At 43.7% G+C, this 25726-nt stretch overlaps 1 protein-coding gene across 1 annotated transcript in view; it reads right to left on the reverse strand.

Annotated features, from left to right (window-relative positions):
* Positions 1-3094: 3094 nt before the first annotated feature.
* The window catches only part of ppargc1b (peroxisome proliferator-activated receptor gamma, coactivator 1 beta), a 134369-nt gene continuing 111737 nt past the window's right edge, over positions 3095-25726 (reverse strand). Inside the window, exons 4-12 of the mRNA XM_074673839.1 lie at positions 21021-21146; positions 15326-16376; positions 15005-15050; positions 11503-11567; positions 9077-9746; positions 6661-6718; positions 6258-6376; positions 5773-5900; positions 3095-4618 (exon numbers count right to left, since the gene is read on the reverse strand). Of these exons, the coding sequence (XP_074529940.1) occupies positions 4527-4618; positions 5773-5900; positions 6258-6376; positions 6661-6718; positions 9077-9746; positions 11503-11567; positions 15005-15050; positions 15326-16376; positions 21021-21146 (2355 nt within the window). The 3' untranslated portion in view covers positions 3095-4526. The remainder of the gene's footprint in view (positions 4619-5772; positions 5901-6257; positions 6377-6660; positions 6719-9076; positions 9747-11502; positions 11568-15004; positions 15051-15325; positions 16377-21020; positions 21147-25726) is intronic.

Below are 25726 nucleotides of genomic sequence, written 5' to 3' on the forward strand. Positions count from 1 at the left end.
GTATTTGGACCACTATTCATCTAATTGGCTCTGATTGTTCTGATCCAAAAGCTTCTTCCTGGTGCAGCAGTGATGATAGGATTTCTACAGCGTCTACATAATCTGTAGATTCTTCTCTGAAACTGCACTGGGTCAAACCAGCTTTCGTTTAATCTCTTCCCCCCTCACTACCTTTGCCTTCCCCCAGTCATACATGTGTAGTTATTGGCTGTAATACAAGTAAGTGTCCAATGCAATCAGAACCTGTGCACCATCAAAATGTGGTAATAACATAGTTACAACAGCTTCCTTTCAATGAGAAGAAAATATTGTGAGGATATTTCACTACTTGGGACGTTAGTTGTGCAAGAGTATATTAGTACCATGTCGTCTGTGTACGTGTGATGCGTTTACTGACCACTTCTCCCTCTTCTTTGTTTGTTTTTTTTTCTAACAGCAGTCTACACACAGTTCAGTAGCATAATGACTCCAAAGATTGCCCGCACTGTACATTATTACCTCAGTTTCTCCGTAAAAGGCTGTCTTATAGATAAGATTATTATGTATTGCATTTCAAATTGCTTTTCAAGAACAGAAAACAAAACATTAAGAAAATATCTCATAAACAGCAAAATAACCGAGCCTTCTCGTGTGGTCGTCTAAAGGGATACTTGGATCTTTTTTTGTCTTTCTTTGAACGACAGTGTTGGACTTTGTGTGAAGTGATTTCAGCTCATTTTTCCCTTAACGTCCTCCCTGCACTGAACAAACTGACCTGACCGTCTCCTGTCTGATTAGCAATCGACTTTGACCCGCCACCTTTAAAAAAACACACAATACAATTTATGTTTACAATGAGGCATAGTGCTATATACACATTTTATATTCATATATTATAATATATTCTTTTTTTAATATGTAAACCAGCACATTCTCTCACTTTTTAGTAGTATACATACTAAGCACAAATACTCATTCAGTTGTTCATTAGTAGTTTTGTTCGAATTGGTTATTTCTAATCGACACCTTGTTTCAATCAGTATGTATAGCACTAAATTGTTTTAGTTAGTTTTGGACATCAGTGAGCCGAAAGGAGTCACGTCCCGCTCGGTCACTTTGCTTGCTATCGATTTTGAAACACTGAATAAGGCGCCTTTGTACTTAGTGTGCGTTCCTAATAAAGTCAAAGGAGAATCGAGTGATGTAAACATTCAATTTTTTGTGTGTGTTACCAAGGAGTTGATTAGATAGAGCAAGGACGAGGAAGAGGGTTTGGGAAAGATGGATTTTCAGTTGAAAGCGGGGAGTATACCAGGGTTTGACTAAGACCTGGGAACCAGGCTGTCAACCCCAACGAGACAAATGCGATAGCGATAAAATAGAGGACGAGTCGGGCTGCGTTTTATTAAAATCCCAGGATAGGAGAAGAGGAACACGAGGGGGATCTTCCCAACGCTGTTCAACCCCTCCCATCCCGTCTTAACCAACCTGCAAGCGTCAGCAGTGTCCGACTCAAACACGAGACAAAGACAAAACACTCAAGTTACACAAGGACACGAGGTCGAGACTCCGAGAAACGGACACGCTTAGAACCGTTATGAGGCAAGCGAAGAAAGAGTCAGAGAAAGACAGATTAACCCCTCACAAGAGGCTTAGTGGTAGAAGGAGTCTTAGTACAAAAAGAATCAAACACAAACCCCAAACTACCCATAATCCCCTGTTAGTTTGGAGAACCATTACACAGAGAACATTTCTGACACAAACAGGAGGGGGGAGTTGGGGGAGAGCATCCAGTGGAGGGGGAATCAGGGGGAGCAGGGATGGATGGATGTGAGGTAGAGATGCTCGGCTGATACAGTACCTCCTGGACAAGAAGTTAAAACTCTCATCGGCAACTTTTTCGCTATTTTTCAAGCCCATCCCGTGCTCTTCCCTGGCTGTGTGGTCGGTGGCGTTGGGATGCCACCGCGTTGGCAGGCTTAGAAGCTCTCTCCCTTTTCGTGGCATGTGCTACTGGCTGGGGCGGGACTGTAAGATCGGCGCTCCTCATACTTCTCTACACGCCGTTAAGCACGTCTACCTTTAAAGCACCATAAAGCTCCACAATCTTTGGGCAAGCAGAAATGGGGAAACACCATTATTACATTCAGATACTTGAATACATTCCAGATTCATCAACCTCTTCACAGCGACGTCTGTGAGTCTACGGGCGGAAAAATGGTCTTTGAAGCCCAACATGGAGCTTTAAGAGTTGAATTCCTTTTAAAGTAATCATGCTGGATTCGTACTTAGAGCAAACTTATTTCCCCATTCTAACGAGCTGCTTGCTGCAGTCCAAATGTAAACAGAAACTGTTGCATTGGCTGTGGCATTCAGGGGGTGTCAGGCTACTGCCTATGTTAGACACATGTTCAATGGGACCCTATCGAAGACACGTCCAGACCTCCTCAGATCTGGGAACAAGTCACCAGGAATCAAGAGATGAAGCCAATGGATGTGACTTAAGCCAATTTGTTTCAAGTCAAACCTAGCGAATTGGTGTAACTGGGTCTATCTTCCTGTTTCTGACTTAAGACCAAGAGGCAAACTCAGGCTTTGGGGTTGGCTCCAGAAATACCAGACAAAGTGACATAAACATTTTTACAAAGACATTACAATGGCACCGTAGCCTCTGTAGCTGTTAGAGAGGAGGCTCAGAGTCCAACTCTTCAATTTACACTACAAAAAACTGAACTCTTATCAAGTGTTTTTGTCTTGTTTTCAGTAGAAAATGTCTTTTAAGACTTAATATGAGCCAAATTCCCCTGACCAGTCCAGAAAAATGTCTTGTTTCAAGTTATTTAAAGACAAAAATGAGGTCTGAGCTGCTTGTAACGAATAAATCGGCCAATGGAAAAGGAGAAAAGTTACTTGTAATGAGACATTATTCTAGTTTCAAGCAAATTTTTCTTGCTCCATTGGCAGATTTTTTATTTTTACATCATCATCATCATCTTCTGTCGCTTATCCAGGGGCAGCAGCCTAAGCAGGGAAGCCCAGACTTCCCTCTCCTTAGCTTCTTCGTCCAGCTCTTCCCAGGGGATCCCAAGACGTTCCCAGACCAGCCGAGAGACTACCCAGCATGTCCTGGGTCTGCCCTGGGGTCTCCCCATGGTGGGATGTGGCCTGAACACCTCACCAGGGAGGCGTCCAAGACGCATCCTCGTCAGATGCCCCAGAGCCACCTCATCTGTTTTTTTTACATGTTACGAGCAATTTAGACCTCGTTTATGTCCTTAAATAAGTTTAACAAGACATTTTTTCTGAACTGATAAGTTGAATGTGGCTCAAACAAAGTGTAACAAGACCATTTTTACTTAAAATAAGACAAACACACTTGATAAAATATCAGTTTTTTGCAGTGTAGCATCTCCAAAATTTTGTTGATGGCTTTCAAAACTTAGTATTAGAAATACTATGACCATTTATTACACAGTCTGTCTTTATAGACCTGTTTTAACCCTGCTCTTTTTGCTAAAACCAACTGAATCATGGGATTGGATTTAACCAAACACAATGTTGGATGTGTCTTATTTGAGTAAATTTATTGCATGATTTTTGCGATTGATTCAAGGTGATATTTTCCCAGCACAGAGTCGGGTTTGGACGCATCAAACGCCTTCTCAACGAATCCTGCAGCAGCCAGTAGCAAAGCCAAAATCTTCAGCATGGCAGAGTTGGACTAGATTCAAAAGGGGGGAAGTGGAGGACAGCGGAGACATTTACCTCCTTACAGTGCATAGATCAAATCAAGGAAGCACTACAATTACAAAAAAGAAAAAACATGAATTTTTTCTTCTTCATTTTAGATTTGTAAACTTTATCAGTCATCAAATGATTACGTTAAATGTTTTTTATATATACTCTTTGTCCATAACGCACACACAGTAGATTTTTAAAATTTATAACATCCACAATTTTTCGCGAAAACAAAGCAGGGTTTTTATATTTTTCTGGTTATACAACCACACGACTTCATGGCGAACACAGCTTGCAGGTTCACCACCCGTAACCGGAAGGAGGGAGTTTTTTTTTTTTCTTTTTTACAAAACAAACAGAACAGAGAACACGCACACGCAGAAACGCACACCACAACGACCAACGCAACGCAGGAATAGCAAGGATCTGCTACAGATGTCTCTCACGCCCGCGCTCCCAAGGCGGGGCCATGATGTCACCAACACATACAGCTTTGTTATTGTTCAGCAGAGAACACACGTATTGTTTGTAGTTGTACCATTGCTGTTTAAAGTCCTGTTCCTCCGTTGTCTCGTTACTCCTCCGGACGCCCAGTGGCTTCCTCGTTTTTAAGCAGTATCCTCCGGTGAAAGAAACTTAAAAAAACAACAAGGTCCTTATCTTTACTTTATTCCAATGGTAAAAATGTAAACATTTTGCGAGGTTGCCTTGCATGGAGGTACTAAGAGGCCTGTCTGAGGGCAGAGCCGTGTAGTCGGAGGGGTGTTGCTGCAGTTTACTAAGGCTGGCCAGTCCGGGGCACTGTTCTGTCAGCGGTGCAGAGACTTCTGGGCCTCCTTCAGCAGAGTGTCAAAGTCCAGTGCATCGTACTTGCTCTTCACGGGGCCTGGACCTGCTTCATCTACAAGACAGAGGAACAAATTGAGAGTCAAAGCGGGGATTGGCTTTGTAGGAGCATGCAAAATTATCCAAGTGCAACTCATTTCACCTGTGTGTTTCTGAAATGCACCTGAAAAAGCCTCTCTTCTAGATAAATTCCTGATTGTAATCCACAGCTTAAAGTGAGACTATCAGCAGCTTAGCTTCCTGATCAGGCTGAGCAGGAGCGGATTTATTTACGGCACATCTAGGTCTTTATGACAACACCACGCCAGCTGATGAAGTTTAAGCGTGAGAAGAGAGATCTGTGTTTTTTTCTGCTGAAAACGGTTTCTGAAGGCTAACACAGGGGCTAAGCTGCTAAACTTGAGAGTCTATCAGTAAATTGAAGAATGAGGTTACGTTAGCTCTGCTAAATATAAACGGCTACTTAAGTACTTACAAACTGACAGTGTTTTCTTGTTTCAAGTTAGCCTACAGATACGTCGGAGCACCAGGCTGGCGATAGCGCTACATATGGCCAGCTACTACAACGTTTCCTTTTGAAGCCGTATCACTACGTTATCGTACTGATCACTACCTTCCGTCAGCGTGTTATATCTGGTAAAAAGTTGTTCTGAACAGAGAAAATTTGTTTCAATCCGATCTCTATTTAAGAGACTTCGAGCCAGAAGGTGGCGAGCCAGTCCAGTTAAAAAAGATCCTCCTCATAGCATTTTTAACTCCTCTAATGGCAAGAAGCTAATAAAAGGTTGAAGTATCCACCATAAGAAATTTGTGTTTGGTAGATTATTTCTAAGTGCTACATGAGCATCCAGATTCCTCCTCCATCTTGAGCTAAATTTATTTCATATGAGACAGTTTGGGGAAAATATCAAGCTTCAAGTGAAGATGTTCTTTGATAAGATTTGCTGATGCAACGTCTAGAAATATGAAGATGTATTGACGCATCACTTTGGTTTTATGTATGTTTCAAAAGTGAGGAGCCCTCTTGCAAATATCTGAACCCCTTCTTTCTTTCTTCTTCTCGGTGTTTCGCTCTTAAACCGTGGCTCAATCAAACGCTTTTGAGCTTAAGTATAGCAGTAGTCATGTCCGTTCTATCTGGGCTACCAATCTGCAACCCTTCAGATTAAATCTCTCCTCTCACGCCGACATGTGTGTTAAGATCATTACCGAGATCTATGTAGCGTTTTCTTGTCAGCCTCCGCAGACCGGCAGGTCCATTCTGGAAAACAGTTTCCCGTTCCCTTCGATGTCTCTGAGCCCCGGGCTGTCGGATCTTTATCACCCCGCAGCGCTCCCTGCAACCACACAGGCAGAAGGGCAGAGACATGCATCAATGTGACAGTTTGCTTTTCAGGAGGTGACCGAGGCGCACAAGGCCGAACCAATCACATGCATCCTATCATTCAGTGTTTACTCTGTGAACAAATTGGAAAATATAATTGGATTGAAATGGGTGGATGCAGTTCTTCTGCTGCATCACCGTGACGCTGTTTTCCCACAGGTTGCCAGATTACTTCAGGAAAACTGATTCACTCACAAAGACCAGTTTTTTTTCAGCAATAACATCTCAACCTGGCCTGGTTTGAGATCTGAAAACCTCAATCCAACGGGTTCACAGAGTCTTCAAAAGAACTGAGAATCAGCAAACTCACTCGTTGCAGATGATGACTTTGCAGTCCTCTGCTTTTCCGAAAACCTGGAAGCGTTTCCTCAGCATGTTCTGGGTCACGCTGGTTGGCAGGTTGTGGATGTAAAACACCTGGCAGTTGTCCTGGCAACAGGGAAACCATGGCAACAGTAAGGACAAAGGACAATAGAGTGCAGAAAAGACGAGGAAGTGAAGCAGAAAGGCGGAGAGCGGGACCTCATCCTGAGGCTAAACACTTCAGATTACATTCACATGCGAGTTCAGCTCTCAGAAGCAGAACATTTAAAGTTTGAGAGGAATTACGGATGTTTGAAGCATGATGAACGACTCGGGTTAACTTTAAATTACAACTTATCGAATGGTCTTATAGAGTGCAGGAGGATGAAGAGCGTGAACTCTCTCTGTACCTCGTCAGACTTGGCTTTGTTCCTCTGCTTGTCGTCGGGACAGATCTCCGAGTTCTCACTGAAAGAGGACAAGGAAGAAAAGAGGAGAGAAAAATGAGATACGGACAGACACAAGGTGAAGCTAAAATGTCAGACACAAGGAAACAGGTGAGCTGCGGCAAAGAAAGAGTCTTTCTTTCTCTTCTGCGGTACAGTATCAATGTCCTCCTCTGTCTCACCCTCAAACACTCCCACCCTCTTTAAGCCTTTGCCTTCAATGCAACAGAAAGAATGTGACCCAAAACTATCACGTACAAGGAAGTAAGAGGTGCAAACCTTAGCTGTATGACAAAATACTTTTCATGCTTTGTTTACGAGGTGATTCTGTTCCTGAAACTCACCACTGGACTCAAAGCAACATTTGCCTTGCAGAAACCAGAAAAATACACAAAAAAAGAAGATTTATTAAACCACATTATTTCAACTGGACAACGTTGAAATGCCTGTGTTCGCTGCCATTGACGTCTATAGAGTTGGAATCTGGTGGAGTTGTCAATTAAAATCCTGCTCTGTAACTACTGTGGGTGAGAGCGGTGCGCTCTTTGGACGAGGGCTCAGCACAGATATGAGGAGAAGATCTGAGATGACAGAGACATAGTGAGACGCTGCAAGTCAGAAAAGATCAGGCAGCTCATGCTGCAACTGAGGATGTGTTGCGGTAGTTCAGAGAGAAAAAGTGGCGCCATCGTGAGAAAAGACGACGAAGATCATGGAGAGGCTAAAAAAGAGGATGTTTTGTCTGTTTGGGTCAAAAACAGGAAGAGAAACGTAAAAGAAGAGAGTCCACTCTTCTTAGGTACTTTCGGTGTTTACATAGTCATAGAAAACAATATCCTTTGGGTCTTTAAAGAATGTTCAAGATCAAAGCAGGAAATGAGTTAATCATCTGATAATTTTTATAACACATTAATTTGCTGTTTAATTAATTAATCTTATAACATGTTAAATTGACAGCCCTAATAGAAACCCAAACTGTTTCATGTCTAGGCTGCAGAACAAGTTGATGCTGCAGAGAAAACTGGGTGAAATTTCTAATGTATTCTCCACACTATAAGGCGCACCTAAAAGCCTTCAATTTTCTCAAAAGCCAACAGTACGTCTTATAATCCGATTCGCCTTATATATGGATCAATATATATATTCATCATGGCTTCCATAGTCAGGGGGCGTCGCTGAAAGTAACAGTGGTAAGTGGTAAGAACTGGTAAAGATGAATTTGGCTAAGTGCTAACGTTAGCTCACAAACTGGCCCGGGCTTCTTCTCTTGTTTATTGTAAGAGCAATACAGCGCCCCCCAAAGGTCTGGCATGTGAACTGATCTCTGGAAACGCCTTTTGTGGACGGCAGAAACAGCTTCGTCTTTACAGCGTGCTCTTTTTAAAAATAGTTGGATAGGAAAATGTGCAGCTCCGTGTGGATGTAGCCTGAGTTTAACTGACTTATCTGACTGTTTTGTTGACATTCCCTTTAGCACAGCTCCATCTAGTGGAGGCATAACGCAACCCCAGCCACTACTATAGCTTTTATTCTTCTATTCTTATAATGCAGTGCGCCCTATTTATGAAAACAGTTTTGAAATAGCCTAACTCTAACCCTTATAGTGCGGAAAATATGGTACTTCAAGTTCGTTGAGCATTCAATCAAAAGATTTTAAGCTACAAGAAGGGGTGCACCGATCACAATTTCTGGCTTTAAAAAGCCTGACCTGCCGATACCGAATTGGGACGATACCAATTTCTATTTTCTATTTTTTATTACTGACAGCATAAACCTTCAATATTACAATCTTATCTTATTGAAAATCATTGAACAATACTTGTGAAACAATAAAATCTTTATGTTTTTACTTAACCAACCATTAAAGTGTCCTGAGTTTTAGGTCTCAGGGCAAAAAGCAACAAAGGCTGGCTGTCAGACCTTCCTGGAGATCAGTTAGTAAGATCAGTTTCATATGTAAGGATCACTGATCACAGATCCCCTAAAATTAAGGAAATCGGCTCAGATTGATCGGCCAGCTGATCTGTTGGAGCATGTTTGGCTACAAGTGTCGAAAAGATCTTGAAAACCTATCAAAAGCTTGTCTCACCAGGTTCTTTTTTCAAAACTGGATACTTCATTTCATACTTTGGCATTTCTGGGTTTAACTCTTCTGGCTTGAAACATGAAGAAGCTGAAAAAACTTCCCTGAACCACTCGGACTCTGACTATTCATCTTTGTAAAAACTCAGATAATAATGTTCTTGATTTCCACGCTCCCCTTGCTTTCTCCGCCCGTCTGTCTCGTCCTTTCTTCCCCGGCCTCTAACTTGGCATGCAGACAGCCGTATCAGATAATTTAATCTCCCTGACCCACATCCGAACACTCCCATTGTCTCACCTGGAGTCCGTCTTGCTGGCGGGCGAGTCTGGACACAGGTGGAGGATGGGCGAAGGTGAGCGGGATGCAGATGAGCGCTCTGCCTCTTCCTCCGAGGCTGGTGGTGTGGCGGCATCAGATTGGCAGTCTGCCGGCGGTGATGACGTAATCATAACCGTCATCGTCTGCTTGTCAAGCGGTTCCTCGACTTCTGACACCAGCAGCCTCTCCTCGCTGTCCGCGCTCTTCTCATCCGTAACCTGATCGTCAGACACTTTGGGTGCTGAGCTGCTGACCCCGTCGCTTCCACCTTGTGCCTGCAGCATGGCGCCAAGAATGGCAGCGCTCCGCTTGCGGCTCTCCCCGAGGCTGAGTGCGCAGTAGTCGTGGTCGCCGAATGTGCGGTGGGTGTCGCTGTCCCCGGCCTGGCCCATGCGTCGAAGTTGAGCGTAGAGCTCGGTCTGCTCTGGGAGCTTGCGCTGGTGATGGTTGCGGCTCAGCCAGGACGAACCCTTTGTGGAAACGTTGGTGGTGTTGGCGTTTGTAGCGGGGTGAGGTGAGTCGCTGCATCCTCCTCCTCCGTCGCCGCTGCTGCCGCCGCCCGCTCCGTCAGCGCCTTTTCCTCCCTCTGAGGGTTTAAAGAGCTCGTCCTCCACAGACTTGTGAGGCGGGGTGGTCGGAGGGGTCAGACCTGAGGGGGAAAGACAAACTCTGTTAGCTTGAGCTGTTACCTCCTAAAAGAATTTAAAAAATAAACAGTGTTGGGCAAATTACTCCGTCACATATGTAATTAGTTACCAGATAAATTAATTAGTGCATCACTTTTTTAAAAAACCTTTAATTTTTCCTTTAAGTTTTGAGCAGGTTTTGCTCTGGGACATACTGTTCAGATGTATGTTCTTGCCTTTTACATCAATGACATTGAAGTGGTGTCTGTTTACTTCCATCCTGAAAATGCCAGTTTTTTAACCCCACAGATGGGTCCGGACTGGCATTTATTAAATCTGCACCTCCTGTCCTGTGTCTGGCTGAGAAAGCCAAGTCGTACCTGCCAACACTGCCAATTTCAGAGAGATTCCCCTACTTCTTTTTACGTTTATTAAGTCTTTTAGTGAAATTTGTGGGTCTTTGTCTTTCCTCCCAGCCCACAAAATGTGATATTTATTGACAAAATCTGTACTTTGTAGTTCTTGTGAATGTAAAATTCTGACTTAAAATGAGTTGTTTGGATTTTGGGGATTTGCCGACGTCAGCGATTCCCTTTTTTGACCAATCAAGAGCAAGTCTGACCTGATTGGTCCACTGGAGCAGGTACCCCCGAAATCTCTCCAGCAGCAAGGAGGAGAATGCCAAAGATGAAGAGCCATCACTGCTCTGTTTTTGGCTGTAAACAGCCACATAGTTACATGCACAAGCTTCCCATCTCAGAAGAAGACAAGACTAAGTGGCTGGAGTTCGTTTATCAATGAAATGTTCCAGCTACACTCAGTAAAACTGTGCATGTGTGTGCTAGTCACTTCATGGCCGACTGCTTTTCCAACTTTGGACAGTCCAACAGAGGGCTAGTGAATAGACTGGTCCTGAATCCAGGTGCGTTACCAACCATCCGCCAACAAACCTGGGACCCTGGAAATGTGAGTATTTTAAATGCTGTGTGCTGTGGAGCAGATGTAAGAGCTTTTCCTCAGTGTCCCCCCTGTCTCTGTGTTAGCTTCAGGATGCTAACTTTAGCTGCAGTTAGCCTGTTGTTTTAGCCTGTAGTGTTACAGTAAACGAGCCTCGCTGTTTTCTAAACATTGTGCACTCGGAGCTTGTGGCGCCGCTCTCAGTGACGTAGAAAGAGCGGGGCGGTATCGGCGGTGGCTTATTTACATATGAAGGCCACGCCCACTAAATCAGACCGTTCTGAACAGAGGGGCTATGAGAGCCTGGAAACAATGCTGCTGTGCTTGATTTATTGGCTTTTTGGACCAAAACATGTTACTACCATTTCATGAAGACATCAATGATCCATATTAAACTGCAGAAAAGGAGCAGAATATGGGACCTTTAATTCCCTACACATCCTTTGATCTCCAGCCATCTGTGGCAATAAATCCATACTTCCTTGTCCAACTATGTCGGAAAGAACGCAAGCTAGCAGACTGAACTCTTGAGAGATTTGCGGTGATGCACTTGCAAGACACATTCTCTCACTTGTAACATCATAATTTAAATGTGTCATGTAACGTTATTTGTTCAATTCCTCGTAAAGTGTTACATAGAATACAGCACAATAGTTTTATTTTATTTTCTGCATGCTAACATAAATAGGCTGGCTATGGCACCTGTGCCCTAGGTTGCCCACCCCCGCCTTGAAGTATCTTCATCATCATCATCATTTATTGATGATTGGAGCAGTAACCTGTTGACACAAACAAACATCAGTAAACATGAGACTTGTTTACCTGCTGTTCCACACAGATCCACGCTGAGCGTCTGCTCGAAAGGCTTGGTGCTGTACTGAGACTCTCTGGGGAAGAAAAGAGATCAGAGACAAATTAAACTCTGCTGTGTCATGTTGGAATTGGTCGTGTTTCTCAAACGCTCAAGTCAACTGGAATCCAATAAGAGCTTTAAAAGGCTCTCAGAGGAAGCTCTCCCTGAAATAAAAACAGTTTCAGCTGATGTCTGCTGAATTTGAATTATGTTCCTCTCTGTAAATGGCCCTGGCATTTCTCGGCGCTCCTCATTTCTTATCACAACAGCCATATGTACTGCGCTGTCCTCTCCTCTATTCTTCTCCTGCTTTCTATTCCTGGCTGTCTGTTTCTCTCTCTCCAGTTGCCATGAAAGGCAGGAGCGGTGCCGAGTGGTTTGGCTTCAGGCGCGATATTACTTACCCTCCACAGAGAACAGGAGAGTACAATGAAATCAGGGGAAAAAAAGTACTTTTTGTCTTTTTTTGGTGAGCACTTCAGAAGACACACTCAGTCTGAAGATGGAGGGAGGCCAGTTGTTTGTTCAGGAAACATATTTAGCTCCCAGACTGGTCTGGGCTGGAATGAGTCCAGGGTTTGAGGCTGGATGGGTGGGGAGGTTAATTTGGAGAAGTAAAAGAGGAGAGGGCGCTCAGTCTGGCTCTGATCAGAATCTGAACGAGGCAGCCGGGGTTCCCAATCCATTAGGAGTCAAATATGTGAGATCTGGCCTGATTTATGTTGTTACACTCAAGCAGATTGACACATCACCTTCCTGTACACCTTAATGATATGTTCACCTAACTCTCTACCTGCATAAAGCCACTCTGACTTCCATTCTGCTGTATATCACGCTGAGGTCGCAACTGTTTCTGCACGGCCAACAGCAAGTGAAAAGTAAATATTTATAAACTATGGATGACTGCCAGATTGTGCAGCATTACATTATATAATAACCAACACAATAACAGAAATACACAAACAGGATTGAATTAATTAGAGCAGAATTTTGACAAATTACTGCATAAAGGTGATTAAGGCGGTAATTTTCATGTTTACAGGCATTAGATTAGTTCAGCTGAAACAATCCCCCGCTCCGTAATGGACTCGGTCTCACGCTCTGTACTCATAAATAAACTATTTGGGTGATGTAAGATGCTTTTTCTCAGCTCTGTGGAACTGAAGCTCCAAAAAACACTTATTTAGAGTTTACATCAGGGGAGGAAGTTGGAGCTTGGCCAGTTTTTACTAGCATGCAATTCCCCAGAATACTCTGAGATGGAGCAGTTATTTCACGACAGAGAACAGTTAAGTTCCAACTTTAGTCTCCAAGTTGTCTACTAGAGTCCAACAGATGCACATGAACACAGCATGATCTGACTACAATAATGCGTCGAAGAGTGGGTGGTAAATAAACAAAGCAAATATCATCAGAAGCATCTCTGAGGTAGTTTTTTCCCACAAGATCCAGACTTTGTGAACAAGGCCAATAGCGTGGAGAGAAGGACAAAAAAAGTAGTTGCAGTACACTGCCACTCCAGTAGAAGGCAGTAAGACAACAATAGAAGCTATTCAGCAAAAATGAACCATAGAAGGAGATAAACAAGCTGTGTCAATAGAAGTGAATGATGTTTGTTTTTTGGGGAGGAGGCAGGGTCTGGCGGAGCTTGTCGATCAAAATCCTGCTCCTAAACTACTGTGGGTGAGAGCGGTGTGCTCTTTGGATGAGAGCTCAGCATCGATATGAGGAGAAGATGTGAGATGGCAGAGGCTTAGCTAGGGGTGGGTACCTTTCACATTTGAAACAAACTACCACTTTTCTGTACTTTTTTTGTGTTTATGTGGCAAAAAATATCAATTTGTTTATTAATAAAATATATATTTTTCAATTTAACAAACTTATTATTACATATATAGCCTTGCAATGCTGTGTTCATGTCCAGCATGGAAAATCATCCACTCTTCCACTCCCTCACAGTCACAAAGATGCATTCAGGTACCTAAACATGGTACCTTTTGATTTTTACATGAATCAGTACCTAGTCCTTTTGACAGAATTCTGTCGGTACCGGTGGCGATTGCTCTAAGACTGCAAGGGAAGCTCAGCTTCCCCCAAAATGTCCTTAAAAAAGTGGTGATATGTTCTGCTGTGTGAACATTTCATTGACAAATTATGAGCTAGAATTCCTTCATGTTTTGTTCAGAATCAGCTCCTATCACAGGTAACTGGCTCCACCTCCTTCTCATTCATCCCTGCAGCGTCTCAGCGCTTTAACACAGTCAGACACTGAGCGTCTTCTGACTTCAGCTGGGAAGCGTAGAGTGGGTTGTTCCACTGTGGAAACTGGACAGTCATTGGATAAATGCTGGGCTTTGTCCCGCCCATCGGACGCTCAGCGTCTCTGGGGGTCTATGAGGCAGTGGGCTGGCCTGGACGCTGGGCTTCTGCATGATGATTGGATGATCTGTCTGAGGCCGAATCCCTTTTTGATTGACAGTGAAATGAGCCAGTCAGTGATCTTGAAGTATAACCCTCCACCGGAGCATCTTCTCAGTTGTTTTGGACTGATCCGGAGGCTTTATCGCTCCCCAGCAAGTTTACCTTTCTTAAAAATGACGAGCGTTGTGTTTAAAGATTCTCTCTCTTTTCACCAATAAGCAGCTACAGCTACAGCTGCGGAGCTTCTCCCCCTGTCACTCACACTGACAGCCTGTCGTAGTCTCACGTAGCAGCTCCAGCTGCTAACAAGCTTACACAGAGGGTAGAATTTACGTTTAAATAAATAAACAAATTTATGATGTAGGCCGGAAAAAAAATGAGCTTCCCCGCCTTGCCTGACCAGCAGCAGCAACTGGTCGGTACCTATAAAAGTACCTAATTCAGTACCCATCCCTAGGTGTAGCGAGACACTGTGAGTGAGAAAAGTTTAGGCAGATCATCTGTTCCTGAAGATGCACTAAAATGGCTGGCAGCCAATGAGTTAAGCACTTTGAGTAGGATGCATCCTTCTCAAGTGGTTTTAGATTGAGGATGTTTTGACACATATGTCAAACTAAACCAGGATGCATTCCCGAAGACTTCTTCAGCTTAAGGTCTCCAGTTTACAGGGTCACTCTTTGAAACTGGAACACCAGGAACTGACAGAGATACAGTCACACTATCAGGCTCAAAGACCATTGTTTAGGAGGAGCTAAACCAAGTCTGTTAAAGCTGGGGGTCATCTTATTGTGGACGGAGGGAGGGGGAATAAATACACTTTGCTGCACCACCAATCACAAAGTAGGTTGGTTTACAAATCTAGTTTCTATGGTCAAAAATCACATAATTCTGAGGAAAACACATTCAGAGAGCATAACACTCTTAAAATGATGCTTCAGCAGAGTTTAACACCTGCTTCTTCAAGATTGCTGCTGCTAGGAACAAGGTGTGCTTTTACCGAGCTTGGCTGTGAAATGAAACACCGCAGGTACCACCTGCAGAGACACTCACCCTGTGGACTTGTGGTTGAGAGGCAGGCAGAGGCAGGCTCGCTTTTCTGCAGTGAGAAGAAGAATAAGACAGTTACAGCATTGCAGAAGGGAAGATGTGAGTAATGCTGCTTGTCCTTGAATATGACGGCTGTGTTTACATCCTGGACGGCCTTCACGCTGCTGTAATGTGTGTGTGGGGTTTCTCGCCTCTTGTCAGATCTTAGTAATCAGTGTCATCAGTGCTCATATTTCTGTTCACAGGTTTAGTGCTGGTCAGGTTGTACAGAGTTTTATTTTAGAGGAGATTAAAGATTTGAAGGCGCTGTGTCTTTGAGCTCACCGTTATGGCAGCAGGGTTTGTTTGTCTCCGTCGTACTGGCGCTGCTATCACCTGATGTTAGCTGATCCGTCTCCATCGTGGTCACGCCTCCTGCTTGGGTTGGCAGAAGTTTGACTCCTGCCCGTCCCTCCTCCTTCTCCTCCCTGTCCCTCCCCTCTCCTTCCCTCCCCCGTCCAGGCCGCAGTCTCTTGGCGAAGCGGCTGGGGAAGGAGGCCAGACGTCGGGAGCGGCGAACCGAGAAGGAGCCGCTGTCCTCTGCGGGCTCCTCTGGGATTTGAGGTCTCTCCGAGGAGTTGTTTCTCCTCTCAGGGGAGGAGGAGTCTTTACAAAGTTCTGGTTTGGGTGTGGTGGAGCTGGGGGAGGGGGCAGAGGCTGATTTAGCCAGGACAGAGGAGGCAGAAGCTCCGCCTCTGTTGGGGCTGTGTGAGTGGGCGTATGGAGGGCTGTGCAGTCTGTAAGGCTTGCTCACATCGTAGGAGCTGCTCTGCTGCAGGAGCTCACGGAGGAGGGAGTTGGCTTTCATCTCCCTCCGCCTTGCAAAGGGGAGCCTCTTTGGGGCACTGGTGCCTGTCCCAGCCGAGCTGATCCCGGGTGTAGCCACCAAGACGACTCTGCAGTGAGAGTTTGTGGAGGCAGGGCGGGAGGCCTCAGGTCTGGCCCGGGGCCTCTGGGGGTCTCGGTCCTTGCGCTCCCAGCCCTGCTGCTTGCGTGTGGGCAGGCAGTAGGTGTGCATGTACGTGATCAGCTCCACCACTGAGTGCAGTTCTTTCTCTGAGCTGAACTGAGGCTTTGCTGGCTCAACGGGGGCAGCAGACGCAACGACTGCACCCTCAACCTCGCTGCTTGAAGACTCCTCTTCTTCCTCCCCTTCCTCCTCGTCATCCTCCTCTGACTCACTGTCCTCATCCTCTTCTTCCTCCTCGTCCTCCTCTGTGTCAGGGGCGGGAGCGTCCTCTGAGTCCTGGGCGGTGGTGAGGTGGCGGTGGAGCTCGGTGCACAGGCGACCTGCCGGACGCACCGCTCGAGGCTTCCGCTCCTGAGGAAGGTCGCTCTGCGGGAAAAGATGGAGGGACGTTACTGTTTGACATCAAAGATTCATTCTGGTGCAACTCATTGATGATGTTCTGACAATAAACAACCTCCAAATTGAACCAGATGAACTGTAATCATGATCTTGTTTGGCTCGTCTGTGAGAGGCAGATTGGTGTTTGGGAATGAAATCATAAAAGCAAACAGCCACTTCTAGGGACCAGGCTGGAGTAAGTAACTAGCCTTGAAATGGTCCAGGTCTCACTTGTTTAACAGGTGTTTTACAGTATCATCAGCTGGGTGACTTTCATCAGCCTTAAATCTGTCACATGGAGTTCCACAGGGTTCAGTTCTGGGTCCTGTTCTCTTTTCATTATCATTCATTTGCCTGTTACCACTGCTGCACTGTGCAACTTTATTTTCCAATGAGACACAAATCTTGGATGTCAGACAACTTTTTAAAACTAAACAAGACAAATAAGAAATTGTTGTTTTTGAGCCACAGGAAAAAAGTCATTCAGCAGTGTTTTAATTAGGGCTGCAACTAACTAATCTATTGGTAATTTTTTTCGATTAGTCGACTAATCACGATTGTTTTGTGTTTCAACCTGATTTGGCCTTTAAAATGTGCAGACCTTTATAATTTGACCTGTGTGTTTCATTGTTGCATTTACCCAGAGTTAGCTTCTGGCCTCTGATTGGTCAGCCCTGTGTCATTTTTATTTGTTTGTTTGTCTTTATTCAATTCATGATGACATAAAAATATAAGTGCAATACAAAAAACAAAATAAATCTCAAAATAAATGAAGCAGGTAGCAAGGAAGTTGTTCGCAGTGTTGGACAGACCGCTTATGAGTGACTTTGGGCTTGTTTTCTATTGTTTAGTTGCTTATTGGGGCTTGCTTTGCTCTCTGATCCCGTCTGACCCTAATCGGGTAATCGTGCTTAGGCACGGCACGGTTTGGATGGACAGTGTGACCATGCTCCAAGCGATTTTGACGCTAGCGACTTTCTAGACCCCCCTAGCGTGGAAATTAGAGAAAAGTGACTTTTTTGGTGGTCGGAGGCTTTTCTCTGCCGCTCTCTTCTCTCTGTGCGCCATGCACTGTGTGTGTGTGGCTGCCTGCCTGAATGGCCAGCTGTACACTACGGGCACTAGGACCGCTCAGTTGACAGGTAGGCAGCCACAGGTTCAGCCTAAGGCCGTCAAATCTTTTCATTGAAATTTGAGGTTTTTCCAAAATTTTAGTGTTTCCATTATTATTTTCTCATTGCGATGTATCGGTTTTCTGCAATGGAATGGAAATGCAGCTAATGCTAAATCTGAAAATGTAGGTGTCAAAAATGTGAAAAAGGTTACATAAGCTGTTAAGAGTGATTTATTTGCAGTGTTATAAAAGAAAAAGTTTTCCATTATACAGAGTGTTTGGATGTGGCATTAGATGTTATTAACTTCACTGAGAAGTAAATTATCTAAAGAGGATGTGGCAGAGAGAAAAAGGAGCTCCAATATGAGCTAATCCCCAGAAAAAGGCTAACCTGAAAAATCCTCAATTAACATAATTCTATATAATCTACATATTTCTGCAACCAGTGGAGCCCCCTGCTGGTAAAACTGCTCTCCATCAAACTCTGAAACAAAAAGCTCATGTCCAGCTCTTGAACCCACTTTCTAGATTTAAGTGATTCTCCAAGATGAACCTTTACACCTTTATAAAACCTCTGCTTCTCTGTTGATGACAAACAAACTCTACAACCCAACGTTTGGTATCGATGTTTCAGATAAAACATTGTTCATTGTCCACTAAACTTTACCGTAGCTGTGCTGCCAACATCTCATCATGCTGTCAACAGTTGTTCATGGGAACAAGAAAAATGCCCCTGTTCACAGCAGCAGCAACAACAACAGACTGATGAACCCCTGGGTGCATCTTCAATTTCCTGCCCTGGATGCAGGCACACCGAGCACACAGAAGCAGTAAATTTTGCTTCTCACTTCATGATTCAGTGTGCAGCTGCAGTGAAATGGCCGATTCTTTATTTCTCATACGGAGAAAAAGGAGAGAAGAGGAGAGAGATGCCATGATTCACTGTTGCCCTCCTGCCCCGTCAGTCAGTACTACGGCCATCTGCCACGGCAAAACCACACCGCTCCGAAACTTAAGCTCAAACACACACAGACACACACGCAGGCAAACACACGTCGTCATCAGCAGCAGAAGCAGGGTGGGGATGTCAGGACGTGATGGATGTATGCTTGGATTATCCCTGAAGCTGTGTAGTCTGTATCTTCTGCATCCTCTCCATGGCAGAAAGTTGCATGAAGACTCTGTGCTGATCTTTCTGTCCCCATCAGATGCAACAGCTGAACAGTTGGTACTTTTAACTGGTGTCATATCAAAAGCTGAAGAACAACTGTCTGTCATCAGTGGGTATAAGGATGTTTAGATGGCTACCTTTCACATTTGAAATGATATGGTACAGATACCTAGTACCACCCCAACAGTACCAACTTTCAGTACTTTTGTGTTAATGTGGTAATAAAGATTAATCTGTCTGATAATACTTAAGTAATAAATAAGTTTGTCCCACTTTTTTGGGACCTTTTCGTATGGGTGCCAGACTGAACCGATCCGCTCTCAGAAGGTGGAGCTACAACACTGCAGACCTTCGATTGGTCAAAAGAATCTTCACTTACCGTGCGACAGCGGCTGCATTTCTCCTGGCGGCACACAGACTTCTCTGAAACAAAGCTTGATTGTTCTTTGTATCAAAGAGCTACATGCCAATCACAGAGAGGACGAAATGCTGCATGTCTTCCATCCGTTCTTCTTTGTTGGATTTATTAGCGGGGTAAACTGTGTCGGGCTGCTATGGCGTCACACTACATATGGCTAACAAGACCAAGCTTAACCGAGCCAATCCATTCCAAACCGTACTGATCTGAACCGGACTGCTTGGTGGAAGTGGGGCTTTTGATTTTACGTATTTCAGTACTCGGTACAATGGCAAAATTTGATCGGTACCTATAAAAGTACCATAGACCGTATAAAACATGGACGTAGTCTCCACAAAGTCACTTGTCTGCTTCTCAAACAGGATGGAAGCCAATCAGCAATCGTGGCCATATTGGCAGTGGCAGGGGTTCGAGTACAGCTATAGGGCAGTCATGTGATCTGAGCTGTGCCTCTGATTGGGTGAGCTCAAGATGTTAATACCCTGTGAAATGCTGAGTTAGAAAAGAATTCTAATGATATTTTTTGCTGCAAAAACAGCTTTTTTCCGGCCTTGATGTGTACATGACTTTCAGAGCCAGCCTCAAGCAGAGACTGGAGAAACAGCAGATTTTAGCATTTCCACATTGTCTCATCTTCTTAGACCGGAGGTTGCTGCTTGAAAAGTACCTGATTTGGTACCAATCCCTAAGGATGTTTGCTGAGTTTTTGGGTATAAAAATAATTTTTCTTAAGCAATAACATTATAAATATTTGAGATATAAAAACAGGTTTTCCATTCGCAGTGACATAAATCATCTCATCTGACTTCAACCTCCTGCTGTGAAAAAACACGACGCATACTTGATCTGTATTTCTGCTAATAGTCTTGTTTGCATCTGTAGTTCATAAAAAGGCCTGGGTTTTTTGATACTAACTTCTTTCAAGAGCTTTATATTTGACCAAAGATCTTTGGTAACAGGAGCTTCTACTTCATCTACTTCTGAAATTCTTCAGTCATTTGATGTTTTTCTTTCCATGATGATGCCAAAAACATCTTTAAAGTTAGGAGGAACAGCTTTCCAAACTTTCATATCCAATAAAAACAAACTTTATACCTGTCAGTGTCCTTTAAAGCCATCAATGTTTGGATGTGATGATAGTTAGTGAGCCAAAATGGATCATATTCGTTGTATTGTAAAAACAAAAAGGTGATGATAGTATCATGTGCTTCACACGCTTCTGAGGAGATTATTAAAGCCCAACGTAGGTGGCAAATAAATCCAAACTGTTTCCTTTTGCACTCCTATGTTGGAAAAACAGAAAAATATTCTTCAAAAAAACTTCAGTACCCTGATTGTCCACTTATTTTCCAGCAGTATTTTTGTCTACAATTTTCTGCCTCTTTTACCTCCGTTTTGAGAGAACAGGATGTTTGACAGTACAGGAAACAGAGAGGACTGGTGTGGAGTGATGTTGGTAAGAGACACAGACTGGGATTAACCCTCTGCACTGTCACTTTATTCTTAACTGAGAGGTTTTGATGCCTCTTTTTTTATCAGATTAGGTGACTGGATTGGAAAACATCAGGAATCATACTGAAATATCTTCATTTTTGGTTTAGTTTTGTCTGTTTTTAGTCTCCACCTGCCTGAAGACAACCTCTGCTGTGGCAGCGATTCTGACTGAAGAGCTTTCATGCAACAGTGAATCACTTCAGCTCTATCTCACCACTTCTGTAGTGGAGTGATTGGAAAAATCCAATTTGGTTGGGCATCAGAAGACACAGGGAAGGAGGCGCTAACCATGGAGAGATGTGTGTCAGTGTGTCTGTGTGTGTGTGCGTGTGTGCAGACTGCTTCACAGTGTAGGAAGGATGGAGGAGAGTTAGAATCCAAACCTTCGTTTTCTGTCCTCAGTCAACAGGTTTTTAACAAGAATCTGTGTTTTACCTTTGCCAGAGGTCGGACTGGCCGTAGGTGCAGGCTTCTGTTGCTATAGCGATGGCCATGGACTCTATCTTTGTGTGCGTCGATGCCTGAGGGCACGTTGGGAGGAGTCAGCAGAAGCTTCTTTAGCTACAAGGAAGACACAGAAAGAAAAAGAGGTTAGAATAGAAAATACTTTATTAATCCTCAAGGGGAAATTCAGGAGTCACAGCAGCAATCAAAAAAACAAAAGTAACAAAGTGTCCACAACAAAATAGATGCTGACAGCTTGTCCATCATTGTCCAGTTCAGCCAGCCTCCACCTCCACAGGGTCCAGGACTGAGCTTCTTCAGCAGTCTGTTCAGTCTCTGTCTCCTGGATCCTGTCTGCTCACAGCAGGGGAAGCTCTTCCAATGTGGTGTTGGTGTCTGATGTTAGCTCTGTTAGCCATGTCTGTGAATAGCATGATGCTACTCTGCCCTCTGGTATTCCCTCTGTAGCTGGGTTAGCACGGCTAGCTTGTTCATCTTATTGGAGATAGATCTTACGTTCCCAATAACAATGGATGAAAGAACAGGTCGATGTCGTCACTTCTTGGTAGACATAGATCGATTAGCCACCGGGCCGATCCACAGTACCATCTGATTGGTTACAAGCAGAGCTATGGCTTGGGTAACAGCCAATCAGCAGTGCAGTTATTACAGTTATTGCAGCTGCATTGAAATTTTAGAAAACTGCTAAAACATGCTGCTGAGCCTGGGAGCTGTTTAATAATCATATGCTTGAAGGCATTTGAATTCAGATAAGTGTTTGTATTTTTCAAAATTTTCATTCGACTATATATCGGTTATTGGCCTCCTTGACTACAAATATTGGTATCGGTATCGGCCCTGAAAAATCCATTCATCGGTCTATCTCTACTTCTTAGCTCACACCAGCACGACGTGCCCTCACTTCTTTCTCCTCACCTTGAGGGGAAACATCTGGCCTTGCACCAGTTAGCATTGACACGCAACAGACTGCTAACACCTGATTTCACATGTAAACAGTGCAGCCATGGTTACATGTAGGATCTCCAGACAAACACAGGAGAAAAAACAGTAAACAGTTTGGTGTCCATGACCGACAAATGAGCCTTACAAAGTAATGACCCACTCCAAATACAGAGAGCTGCTACAACAGGCAGGCACATCAGGGTGGCGCCTAGCAACAATAGGAAAAAGGAAAAGCCTTATCAAGTCTTTAAGATACATCTGCAGTGACATATAACAACTTTTACTCATTTTATTCAGCACACCAAACAAAGAGGCTGATAAAGTGAGACTGCTGTGTGCTGAGATAAAAGTCTCCAACATTTGGCTCCTTCATCCTTTCATCCAATTTCTAATCTATATCCTGTCTGCTGTGGACTCCGCGCAGATGGATGTTTGAACAGAGAATAACGTGCTGAAGAGGCCGAGAGGTTACCATACTGTACATTTATCACATCCCTAAAGCTGACAGCTACATGGCACGTTCACGTTTCCCATTAAACAGCTGGATTCAGCCGTTTTTCTCTGTAACAACACAGAACATGACTTCTTCTCCTCTTTATATCAAATCCACGAGCGGTCTGGCTCAGTTCGGCTTTGCCCATCACATCCTCTCCATCTCCCTTTCTGTAAATCTTTGCTACATCCCCTCAAACTACCCCATCCCTCTCTCCTTCATCTTTTCATCTCTTTTACTACCATCTCCATTCAAACCTGTGTACTTTTACATCAACACAGCCTTCCATCTCCTCATCAATCACCTTTAATGTTATCTCCCCGCGCACACCCACCCCTCCTCCGTCAGATCAAACTGAAGCAGCTCTTTAGACACTCGCAGGAAACACACACCTCCTGAGTATTACCTTTCAAATGGATATTAACACAACCGCTCCTCATTTCCCCACTATCCTTTCATTGTTTCTTTTTTTCCATCTGTCTGTTCATCCATTCATCCCAGTGCCTAGCTTCATGACAGGGCTATCAGCTGATATAAATCAGCTTAGGGAGAAAATCCCCTGTTAAGCCATGCAGCGTTTGCTCCAGGAGAAGACGATGTGGAAAATACAGATGTGATAGGAATGAGGGTTGGAGCAGGGGGGAGGATGTACAGTGGCTTCCCAAATGATCCAATTCAAAGAGTGAAATCAGCATAATAACATCTTACAGAGTGAGGAAATCTGTGTTTGGTTGATTATTTCTTTGACATTAAATCTCTTTCTGTTTTAAGCCTGTTTACTTCCTGTTTAAATGGAGACATAACTGTATGGAAGATACATTTGTTGGATGAGCAGCAGAGCTGAATTTATGGGTTGAATTTTCCCTGCCAATGACAAACAGCCCATTCTGCTGTTAACAGATATTTGACGTCATTTTCATTTATTTATTTAATTAACTGTTAAATTCCTACTATGTCTTAATTTTTCAGATTTCAATCATCCAGTTCACCAAACAAAAGTTGATGCCTTGATAAGCTGTTAGAGATAAGATTTGGCAAAACTGTCATGGGAACAACCCACGCACTCAGCTCTCCTGCTTATCCCACAAATGCACGTTACTTACAGATGTGGCTTTACCTTTTGGGCTAGCTAGTTGTTTACTTGCCTCAACCTGAGAAAACGGACTCAAAATTTGTGCCGTTTTGTAAGATATTCTCCACTTCTGGTGCAAAGTATGAGGCAAGGAGTTTCGTTTTACTAAATGGTAAAGCAAACTGACAGAGAATCCATTGGACTGTGATTTCTAAGAGGATATTCAAACAACAATCTTTTGCCAAAGTTTTGGTGCCAACATCCAATAAAACCTCAAACATTTCAAATATTTTTTTACCCTGACCAAAGTGCTTCTCTCCAAAGCGTACTTTAAAACCACAGATTGTAAAAAAGAAAAAGAAAAAAAAAACAGATGATATCCTGCTTGGTTTAAAGTGAGATTGCCACAAAAACTGCTCCCCCTGGTGGCTGGCTGCAGTATAGGTCCAAAAATCCATCTCCCCAGTCATTCCAGATGGGCTGTGGTCAAACTTTAAAATTAATCCACCTCGTAGAAATCTTTCTCACATCCAATTGTTGTGGTGATTTGGAGATATTATTTGGCTGCCTTGTATTCAGGTCCCCTTTTTCTGAAAAGTTTTGTTTTCATTAGTCATAAAAGGTTAAAAACAAGGCTTTATGTCTCATTCAACAATGATTGACAGCTGCTGTTCTTGTGTATTTTCATCTGGGATTGTAAAACATGTCAGGAGGGAGAGCCAAGAAGAGATTCGACTCTCAAAAGACAATAAAACTATTTTATTTCCTCAAAGCCTCTACAACGGCTATCAATGGCGGCACCACTCTACACACAGTCTATGTTAAAAGCTCATTTAATGTCATCAGCACAGAAAACTTAATTACGATTGGCTAGCATTGCAAGATGGGCTATTCTGCTTCCCCATGCTTCAACTAATGCTGGAATACACTTTTGTGGATTGTCAAACCTCTACATTTTCATATGTTGGAATCCCTGAATCTTTCTGTAAACTGATCAAAACACTGTGTTCTGAAAAAAAGCAACCAGCTCTTCACCAGACTTGCTGAATGATAAGGTTATCACATAAAGAAAAATAGAGATTTCTTTAAACTGTAAATTACATACAGCTACTACGGGGGCACCAAAGGGACAGAATAAAGACAAAAAAATACTTAAAGTTAATAAGAAAATAATGACTTTTAAAAACAACACATGACGTTCTAGCCCACTTATTCCAACCACGACACCTTTCTCTGTAAGTTTATCCACCATGACCTCTCTGGTGACGCCAGCAGATCTATAAATACACCCCAACATACTGACCCACCTTCTCTTAACCTTATAGTATGACCCAGATCTGAGGAGGGTCTTTAGTACCATGTTATGTGCCTTTTAAGTCTGCAAACATCTTTATGAGACAGTAATTTCAGGAATGATAGCGGTGAGGGTCACTTGAATAAAACCAATGAGGCACAAAGCGTTAAATTATACAGCTTTAAGAAAAAAGCAGCCAATGATAGTCTTTAACGAAGTAATTTGGCTGTTTACCAACAAAGCTGGGGTCAAAAGAAGGACCAGGTCCTATTTACAACACCATCATTGTATCTCTTTGTCATGTTTTAATGAATACAGCGGGCTGGCTGTAACCATGAAATACTATCCAGGTCAAATGAGTGACAGGACGATCGCCTGCATCAGTAGCGGGGCCGCTGTGGCCCTTCAGTTAGTCAGCCAACTTGGCTGGGACCGCCTGATGATGCTCCTCTAACGCCCCATTGAGGGAAATGAAGAGGATCCTGAAGGTTTGTGTCTGTGTGAAACACTGAAAACCCTCCGGCAGCATCCGGGCCCCTCAAACACTCTTTCTGCTTTACTCCACTCTGGACGCCTTCCAGAGCTGCACAGGCGGCATCAATGAAGGCCTTGTTCTGTGCTGGGACACACACACACACACACACACCCTGCACACACAGAGGAGGGAAAAGGAGGTGCTGTTGCAATCCCACATGAATAGAGTGACGTAGACGTAGAGCAAAGACAAACAGATTCATCAGAGGAGAATTAAACAAGATCAGACACATTAAACAGAACACGTGAGGGGAGAAAGCAGGAAGTGAACTCGAACTCTTGAGCTCAACTTTCTGACAGATTCCTGCCAATGTGTCAGAGAAGATTCTAGTTTTGAACAA

Source organism: Halichoeres trimaculatus, unplaced genomic scaffold (assembly GCF_033239565.1).
Source record: "Halichoeres trimaculatus isolate MK-OKI-2021-1 unplaced genomic scaffold, fHalTri1.1 fHalTri1_scaffold_7, whole genome shotgun sequence".
In the NCBI taxonomy this organism is placed as follows: Eukaryota; Metazoa; Chordata; class Actinopteri; order Labriformes; family Labridae; genus Halichoeres; species Halichoeres trimaculatus.